The following is a 9,089-nucleotide window of genomic DNA, read 5'->3' on the forward strand; positions in this document are numbered from 1 at the left end:
CAACACTGCTGGTGGCTTTAATTGCTTTCACATACGATAGGCTGGCCTGTGACAGGCCTCTTACACCCGCCGAGCGGCCTCTGCACCCCAGCCCCCCTCTTGGCTAGGAGGCCAGGCCCGCTGCCATTCCAACCTGGGAGCCCAGGCTGGGACTGCAGGCTGTGTGCCTGGTCCTGGCCGCCATCTTTAAAATGGGACAGGAGGGAGGGGGCACAGGACCCCACCACCCGCGGGAGACAAACTTTTCTCCCTGCCCCTCACTCCTCGGCTCCGCCCATGACTGATGGATCCAGACTGGTGCCCTGAACGCAGATGTCTCTCTGGGAAAAGCCGAGCACACATACGGTCCTTCTGAGGCTTCGTGGGGCTCAGTCTGCCAACCACTGTGGGGTCTGGCCTGAGCCTCTGTCCTACCTGGATACCCAGTCCTTCCTGGGGTGCAGGAAGCTGGTGAACAGGGTACCCCTAAAGGCTCCCTGTGAGGCTGGCCTGGGCACTGGCTCAGCCACCCCGAGGAGCTGTCACCAGGTGGGTCTTGGTGCCCTTCAGCCCTTGGAGGAGAGGTGAGGGGCCAGGAACCCCTGGGAGAGACAGATGAGGAGGAATCCTTACAAAACAAAACATTTTTATTTGGTCCATCGGAGCCTGAGTCTGGAAACACCCATGGAGAATCATCCTACAGGGATGGTACTGACAACTGATAAAATAGCCTCTGTGTCAGAAGAGCTGCCGTATGTACAGGGTTAAAAATACTCACAGCTCAGAGTAAAAGGAGAAATATAAAGGAGGCCCAAAGGGGAGTCTAGTGCTTCTGGGTGCTTCTCCAGGTGTAAACCCACCCCCCTACAAGTCCCATGGGAAGCGAGGGGCCACAGACTGGGCCACCCGCTGCCTGGGGGCTGCAGGACAGTGAGGCCAGGTGGCCCAGGAAGCCGGCCTCAGTCATCCTCAGGCAGACACAGAACTCAGGGCTGAACAGCCACAGGGAGGACGCTGGGCTTCTGAGGTGTGGAGGGGCTGGGAAGGGCTACACCCTGCATGTGCCTGGACAGGGCTGGCTAGGGATTTCTCCTGGACTGTTCCTCTCAGAAGAGGTCAGATGGTGCTGAGGACAAACCCCCTCACCAAGCACAGGGCTGGGTCTGGGCTCAGGACCACCTGACCCACTGCCCCAACCCCAGCCTGGGGCATGGCTTCGATCCTGGCTGGCGCTCCAGGAATTGCATAGTGTCCCTCCCCACCACTGCTTGAGCCCATGGTCGCCAGGCACCTGCCTCCTGGGACACTGCTGGGACTCCAGGAACCCCTGCTTGCCTCATGAGGGCTTGGGGGGAGATGGGACCTAGGGGCAAACTGGGGAGAAAAGCCTCCTGACCTCGTGTCCCACAAAGGGGGTGGGTCCCTGCTCTCACCTGGGGTTCTGGCCTGACCCCACAAGGGGGGGTGGTCCCTGCTCTCACCTGGGGTCCTGGCCTGACCCCACAATGGGGGTGGTCCCTGCTCACCCCAGGGTCCTGGCCTCTGACCCCCCAAAATGGGGGTGGTCCCTGCTCTCATCCTGGGGTCCTGGCCTAACCCCACAAGGGGGGGTGGTCCCTGCTCACCCCAGGGTCCTGTTCTCTGACCCCTCAAAACGGGGACGGTCCCTGCTCCTACGCTGGGGTCCTGGCCTCTTACCCCCCAGATTTGGTTTTGTGAATGGAGCTCTTTGCTGTCTCACCCAGGCAGGAGGCCCCAGGCCATGGGAAGGGGCAGCCTTACCTTGGCCCTGGCAATCTGAGCCAGACCTCAAGGTGGGCTGGTCAGAGGAGCTGGCACACAGCTCCCTCGAGCTAGAGGCTGCTTCGAGGTATTCTGCTTGGTGGCTATGAGGCCCTGGGTAGGAGGGAGGGGCAGGAAGGAAAGCCCAGGGGAAGCTGCGCCATGCCGCTGGCGCTCCCTGGGTGGGGGTCCTGAGATTCTGGTTCAAGCATCCTGTGTTGGGGTCTTCCTCGTAAAGTGCGTGTGGGGGCAGGCAGGTGGGGGCAGGGTGGTCACAGTGGCCGGGGCCCATGCAGGCCAGCGACCTCGGGCGTGAGTGGGGGGCTGTGGCTGCCCTTGGAAGCCGTCCAGTCACTGAGGAAGGCCTGGGCCGCCTTGCGGTGCGCCAGGCGGTGGGTGATGGAGAAGCCGGCGTTGCCCTCCAGCTGGGACAGGATCACCAGGACCTGCCTGGGGGAGGGGGGCCGATGAGGGCCTGCAGAGGCTGGGGGCCGCAGGGCGGTGGGGTGGTGGTGGTGCAGGGGTGCCCACCTGTGCAGGGGCGGCACACTGTCCTGGGTGCGCAGGCTGCCACGTGTGGACACCACGTTGAAGCTGTCTGAGCAGTCGCACTGCACGTGCAGGTAAGACTTGGGGTGCCGGTTCTCCACCACCACGATGAGCCCCGCCCAGCCGTGCGTCAGGTAGTAGCAGGTCATGCCCTCGCGTCCCTGGGTGCAGGTAGTGCAGGGGTGGGTGGGTGGGTGGGTGGGCAGCCGCCTCCCTCCCCAACCCCCTGGACCCACACCCACCTCGTGCCGCTCGCCCCTGCTCTCTGTGAGCAGGATGATGGCGTCTGCCAGCGTGGTCGGCTGGGCCTCCACGGGCTCCACCATGACGAGTCTTGAGCTGTACACGGCCAGCACATGGCCGGGCGGCTCCAGGGTGCCGCGTGGGACCCCCGCTGAGGGGCCGGAGACTGTGGGGGGCACTGGGTGAGGAGAGCGGGCAGACCTCCCCGCTGGGTGCAGGCAGGGCTGTGCTGTGTGGCAGGGCGGTTACCCTGCGGAGTGGCCGGAAGGCGTGGGTGGGGGTCCATGCTGGGCCTGGGTGGGGCAGGGGTCCCACCAGCGGGCCTGGGTGGGGGTTGTGTGGGTGGGCGTGGGTCGCTCACCCTGCACGGCCGGTGGGCCCGGTGCGGGGCCCCAGTGGTTGAAGGCACAGCACACCACAGCATACTCGCCGGGTTCTAGCATCACGTCGCAGTTGACAAACTTCTTGACTGCACGCTTGCTGTGGGCCAGCAGGCGGCCCAGGCTCAGGCGGCCACCGCTGCCGAAGGAAGCCCGGAACACCAAGACGCACAGGTCCAGGAGGTGGCTGTCCACCGAGTCCGTGCGCCTGCGGTGGCCCGCAGGGGTCACAGGTGGCCAGGCCCTGCCCAGCTGTCCCGCCCCTTCCACCCTGCCCCACCCCACCCTGGCCAGGCCCCACCCCTGCCGCCCCACCCCCACCTACCTGCTGCCCTCCTGGAAGAGGGCGAACTCCAGGGACGCACGCTCCAGCACCGTGAGGGCCGTCACGCCCACCGGCCCGCTGGCCGAGCTGGGGAAGCAGCCCTGCACCCGTGCCTCCTGCCAGTCCGAGTGCACCTTGCAGATGTCCACGGAGTCAAAGTACCTGGGCAGCGAGAGGATGGCCCAGCTGAGCAGCCCCCACCCTCGCTCCGGACACGGCGCTTGTCCCTGGGCAGGGTAACCCCAGCAGGCATCCTGCCCATCGGGATCTCTTGGGGTCGGTGTCCCAGAAGCCCTGGTCTTGGCTGTTGCCCGTGGACACCACCAGGGGGCGTCAGGCCCAAAGGCTGACCCACAGACAGAGCCCTGGCAGAAACACCCCCACCCTGTGCTGACCGGGATTCCAGGATGGATCAGGCCTCTGGCTGGCAGGAAGGACAGGCCAGGCTCCCCGGAGAAGGACACCGCATACACTGGGGCGAGCAGGGCAGCCGTGGGGCCGACACTGGACATGGCTGCCCAGCGTCCAGTACCTGATGAAGTCGCTGTACTCCATCCAGAAGACGCCTTCGCTGCTGCCGTGCGGCATGAGCTCGCTCCGCAGATGCCCCGGCCAGTGCGGCCACTCATCCGACCAGCTGCCGTTCCAGGAGAAGCGGCCCCACGGGTTACGAAGGCGCAAGAGCCTGCGGACCACAGGGTTGAAGGCCACGCTCATGCCCCTGTGCCCCTGCCACATCCACACGCCCACACTTACCTGGAGCCCTGGACGTCACGGACGTCCAGGATGGAGTAGGCGTGGCGGGGGCGCAGGCCCAGGCCCTCGTAGGCAGCATCGTCCACCTTCATGTTGCCTCCCCCACAGGAGGCGCCCATGAGGAACCTGTGCAGGCAGAGCAGCCCCTCTGACCGGGGAGCCCCTCAGTAACGGGCCTCAATGACAGGGGTGTGGGCTCACTCTCCAGGTGACCCCTGCTGGCCTGGACCTGCCTCCGGGGAGGTGCAGCACGAGATGGGGGACCCTCCCTGCCTCTGGGAGACCCACGTGAGACACATGGGACTCAGGAAGTGCTGGCCCAAGAGCTCAGAGGGCTTGGGCTGGGGGACAGGCAAACCCAAGGCCCTCCAAGGCCTGGTGAGGCGGGCTGATGCTGTCAGCTCAGGGCTGTGGCTCCCTGAGGGGTGGGGCCACCTAACTGCTCAGCAACAGCTGAGTGCAAGGGTCCTAGCACCAATGAGCTGTCTCTCCCAGGCCTGGGGTCCGGGACCCTCCCCAGACACTGGCCAATGCGTGCTGGGGCTCAGAAGCCCCCCCGACTCCCCCCACCCGTCTGCTCCGACTGCTGCCACCAGGTGCCTCTGTGGGGCTCACTCCACATAGCTCCATGAGGACGCTGATGGTCATCACTGGCCCAAGTCAGGACAGGGTCTTCTAGGTACAGGCCAACGGACAGCATCCTGCCTGCTGCTACCCTGCCAGGGCAGGTGGGACGGCCAGTGCAGCAGGGGAGCCAGGCTCCATCTGGGGTCAGCCCATGCCCGAGATATCTTGTGAGACGTGGTACAGGTCAGAGGGCGCTGGCCCCGCCTCTCCCACCACTCCATGCCCCAGTATGGCCGCCCCTCTTACCCAGCCTCCTTAGAACTCAGCATTTTGGCCCAGATGAGGTCAGTGTCAACTGGTTCCTCGCGGGGGTTAGTGGAGCTGACCTGCAAGGCCAAGCTCTCACAGGGGGCGCCGGTGAGCGTGGCCAGGCCCTCGATGGCGCGCCCGGCCTGGAGGGCAAAGTAGGAGCCGTGCAGCTTGGCCAGAGCCTTCTCGATGAGGGCCACCCACAGCTGCTTGCGCTGAGCCTGCAGAGGGGGCTGAAGTTGTGAGGCCTGCTGCCGCCCGGCCCACGCCTGCCGCCCACCCCGCGCCCGCCGGCGCCACCTGGGAAAAGAGGAGGAAGCCGGCCTCGTCGCAGGGCAGCATGTCGTCCACCAGCACCGTTGTCCATGTGCCATCCTTGCAGAGTCGCACCTGGTAGGCGCCCTCTGCACACAGGCTGCGCGTGACCATCACCCGCTCGACCAGGTCTGGCCGCTCGGCCAGCACCGCCAGTGCACTCAGGAACCTGCGTGAGGTTGGGGATCATGGAGAACACGGCCCGCCTGCCTGCCGCCCACTGCCCCCCGCCCCGAGTGGGTGCCCCAAACTCACCAGCAGTTTCCCAGGAGCCCCTGAAGGATGTCTGAGGGCCGGAGAGTGTGGAACACGGACCACGAGGTACTGTGGTCCCTGAACACGGAGCAGTTGATCTCGTGGGGCCGCAGCCACTGTCGCACACGCTGCTGGACGCTGTCACCCGCGGGGAAGCCCACAGACTTGGGCCCAGGGGGGAAGCTGTCATCCACAAAGTTCACGCCATTCTGCAGAGACCAAGGCCACAGGCTCAGGTCAGGCTGGACCCACTGCCCAAGAGAGCACCCTGCTGCCTGAGCCCCAGAGGAAGAGGTGGGCACATGTGTAGCCCCCTGACCCCTGTGGATGGCTTGGCCAGGCAACAGGTCAGTGGGAAGTATGTGAGCCCCAGGGAGAGGGTGCAGCGCCCAGCCTGTAGGCTGCGTGGTGGGCATGGGTCGCAGGGAGCCTGGGTGGCCTCCCTGAACAGCCCACTGCACCAAAGGCCCCAGGAAGAAAAGTGGGGGGACCTGACAGGGGCAGGGCAGCCAGAATACAAGCTCCTGGATGGGCTGCCAGCAGTGACAGGGGTAGCAGCATGAGGGGGGATGGACAACCTCTCCAGGTATCCCTGGGGGTGGGTGATGCCCTGGGCTCAGGCCTCCTGCAGCTCCAAGGGAAGAAGGCATGAAGGGGCACCCCAACCCTGAGTTTCAGCAGGGTTTCTGCAGCTGCGGGAGGCACCCACAGAACAGGCCTGCCTGTTGGCGTGAAGCCGCTACCTGTCCCCACCTCCCTGTGGGGCCACCATCTGCAGGAACTCACAGTGGGGCCAAGGGGTCAGCACCATGGACTGTGGGGTCATGGACCCTTGTGAACACAGAGGGAGAAGGGCCCAGCACACTCAGGCGAGCAGTGACCTGGTGGCCCCACCCAAGCTCAGGGCCGGCAGGTGCTCTGAGCTTCGGGAAGAGGGTCCCACCCTCCCCCAAGCTGGAGAAGAGACAGCAGGGAAGGACAGACGATGCAGAGGGGCCTCACCTCCCGGCAGAAGGCCACAATGTTCTCCCACAGGGCCTTGGCCTCGCCCTCGTCCGTCTGCCGCCGCTTCTCCACGTGCATGCTCTCCCTGCGTCTCAGGGGCGCTGCGCCCCGGCGCTGGGTCACCAGGAGCTGGGGGGTGTGGCAGGCGGCACAGTGCTTGGCTCGGGGCGTGTTGAGTAGGGTGCAGGCAGGGCAAGCCCACTGGCCCAGGCGCTCAGACGGTGCTGTGGGAAAGAGGTGGCCAGCCTTGTGGGCCAAGCAGGGCCCGGGCTTGTCTGCGCTGCAGTCGGGGCAGCGGGTGGGAGGCTCGCCGTGCTCCTGGAAGCCATGCAGCTTGGAGCAGCCGCATGCCGTGCAGCGGGAGGCAGCTGTGGGGTTCCTGAGCGTGCACTTGGCACACGACCAGGTAGTGAAGTCAGGGCTGGAGGGGCTAGCAGGAGTGTAGCGCACGGTGTCGCCGGCCAGGTCAATGACGTCGCTGCCCGGTGTGGCGCCACCAGCCTCACAGTGGGCAGGACTGGCAGGACCAGGTGGGCGCAGCGTGGTGCCACCCTCAGCTGCCTCTTCCTCCAGGAAGCTCAGCCGCTTGCCCGACAGTAGCTCCGCCAGGCGGGAGGCCCCGGCCACGGTCCGCCCCAGGCCCTGGGGGGGCCCCTTGGAGCTGGCAGAGGGTGAGGGCTGGGTGGCGTCAGGCACCGGTGGCTGCAGCTGGGGGGGCACCTCGCGGCGGCTGCGAGGCACAGGGTTGTTCTGGAGGGTAGGCGAGAAGGGGCTGAAGGGTGGCCCCCGGGGGGGCTCCTGGTCCACAGCAGAGGGAGGGTTGGCATCGGCGCCTTCCCCGGGCTGGGGTGGGGCAGGCATGACGGGGAAGCCTGCGGGAGCCACGATTTCTGGGACCACCAGGGCCTCGGGAGGAATCCTGGGCAGCGAGAGTTTCCGCGGCCCCCCACAGGCCGAGCAGGAGCTGGCCACGGGCGTGTTGTGCAGTGTGCAGCGCTGGCAGGCCCAGCCATTCCCGGTTGCGGCTGCGCCCCCCTCTTCCCTCTCCACCTCCTCCGGCCGCCCCCCAGCTGGCTCCATGGCTGCCAGCCCTGCCGTCCGCGCAGGCCCTGCCTCCTCCCTGCAGCTGCCCTTGGGCTCCGGCAGGACCCCGTTGATGACGGGTAGCAGGGAGGCCCCAGGGACGGGCTCGGGGGCAAAGCCGCACACTTCACAGGCCCCCCTGCCCAGGAGGTTGCGGAATGTGCAACGGGTGCAGGGCCACTTCTGTTCCTCCACGCTGAGCCGCAGGATCTGGTCGAGGTCAGGCTTGTGCCGCGGGGCCTCGCAGATGGAGCACTGGCGCTGTCCGGCCGGGTTCAGGAAGGTGCAGCGTGCGCAGGACCACTCCCCGACTGCAGCCATGGGCCCAGGCGAGTGCGTGTGGCTGCAAGGGAAGGCCGCGGTCAGTAATTTTTGATAAGGGTGTCAAGGTTATTCAATGGGGAACAGACAGTCTTTTCAATCAATGGTGCTGGGAAAACTGGGTTTAAATGCTAAAGAATGAGCCAGAGACTTACCTCATGCCACATTCAACAATTAACTCAAAATGGATCAATGACCTAAATGTAAGAACGAAAACTATAAAACTCTTCGAAGAAGAAAATGTGAGTAAATCTTCATGACCTTGGATTTGGCAATGTATTATTAGATACGACACCAAAAGTACACGCAAAGGGGAAAAAAAGAACTTCATCAAAATTAACAACTTCCGTGCTTCAAAGGACACCATGAAGAAAGTGAAAAGATAACCTACAGGAGAAAATATATGCCCATCATCTATTTCTGATCAGGGTCCAGTATCCAGAATATATAAAAAGTTCTTATAACTACACAACAAACAACCTGTTTTTAAAAATGGGCAGAGATGGGGACTTCCCTGGTGGGCCAGTGGTTAAGACTCCGTGCTCCCAATGCAGGGAACTGGGGTTCAATCCCTGGTTGGGGAACTAGATCCCGCACGCCACAATTAAAAGATCCCACATGCTGCAACTAAGACCCAGCACAGCCAAATAAATAAATAAATATTATTTAAAAAATAGGCAGAGGACTTGAGGAGACTTTCCCCCAGAGATACACAAAAAGCCCATGAAAAGATGCTCAGCACCAGCAGCCATCAGGAAAATGCAAATCAAACTACTACAAGGTACCACCTCACACCCAACAGGGCAGACGGTAACAGCACTGGTGAGGATCTGGAGAAACCACAGGCCTTCCCTATATGTTGCTGGTGGGAATGTAAAATATTATAGCTACTTTGGAAAACAGTTTGACAGTTCCTCAAAAAATTAAACAGACTTACCACAATTGTGACCCAGCTATTCCACCCCTAGGTATATGCTCAAAGAATTGAAAACTGGTGCTCTTCACAAACACACATCCACACATGTTCATGGCAGACCTGCTTACAACAGTCAAAAGGTGTAAACATGGGCTTCCCTGGTGGCTCAGTGGTTGAGAGTCCGCCTGCTGATGCAGGGGACACGAGTTCGTGCCCCGGTCCGGGAAGATCCCACATGCCGCGGAGCAGCTGGGCCCGTGAGCCATGGCTGCTGGGCCTGCGCGTCCAGAGCCTGTGCTCTGCA

General features: G+C 63.5%; 1 protein-coding gene across 5 annotated transcripts in view; it reads right to left on the bottom strand.

Annotated features, from left to right (window-relative positions):
* Positions 1-623: 623 nt before the first annotated feature.
* CAPN15 (calpain 15) overlaps positions 624-9,089 on the bottom strand; it is a 21,452-nt gene continuing 12,986 nt past the window's right edge. For 3 of the 5 annotated variants that reach the window (XM_028485658.2, XM_028485655.2, XM_028485656.1), the window contains 10 exons: positions 6,463-7,891; positions 5,461-5,669; positions 5,191-5,374; positions 4,888-5,111; positions 4,015-4,140; positions 3,791-3,943; positions 3,259-3,420; positions 2,915-3,141; positions 2,553-2,719; positions 624-2,471 (listed from right to left, as the gene is read on the bottom strand). In XM_028485658.2, the coding sequence (XP_028341459.1) occupies positions 2,034-2,471; positions 2,553-2,719; positions 2,915-3,141; positions 3,259-3,420; positions 3,791-3,943; positions 4,015-4,140; positions 4,888-5,111; positions 5,191-5,374; positions 5,461-5,669; positions 6,463-7,869 (3,297 nt within the window). In that variant the 5' untranslated portion in view covers positions 7,870-7,891 and the 3' untranslated portion in view covers positions 624-2,033. The remainder of the gene's footprint in view (positions 2,472-2,552; positions 2,720-2,914; positions 3,142-3,258; positions 3,421-3,790; positions 3,944-4,014; positions 4,141-4,887; positions 5,112-5,190; positions 5,375-5,460; positions 5,670-6,462; positions 7,892-9,089) is intronic. The other 2 variants (XM_028485657.2, XM_028485659.2) reach the window with 2 other exon arrangements.

The sequence above is a fragment of the Physeter macrocephalus genome, unplaced genomic scaffold (assembly GCF_002837175.3).
Source record: "Physeter macrocephalus isolate SW-GA unplaced genomic scaffold, ASM283717v5 random_506, whole genome shotgun sequence".
Lineage (NCBI taxonomy): Eukaryota > Metazoa > Chordata > Mammalia > Artiodactyla > Physeteridae > Physeter > Physeter macrocephalus.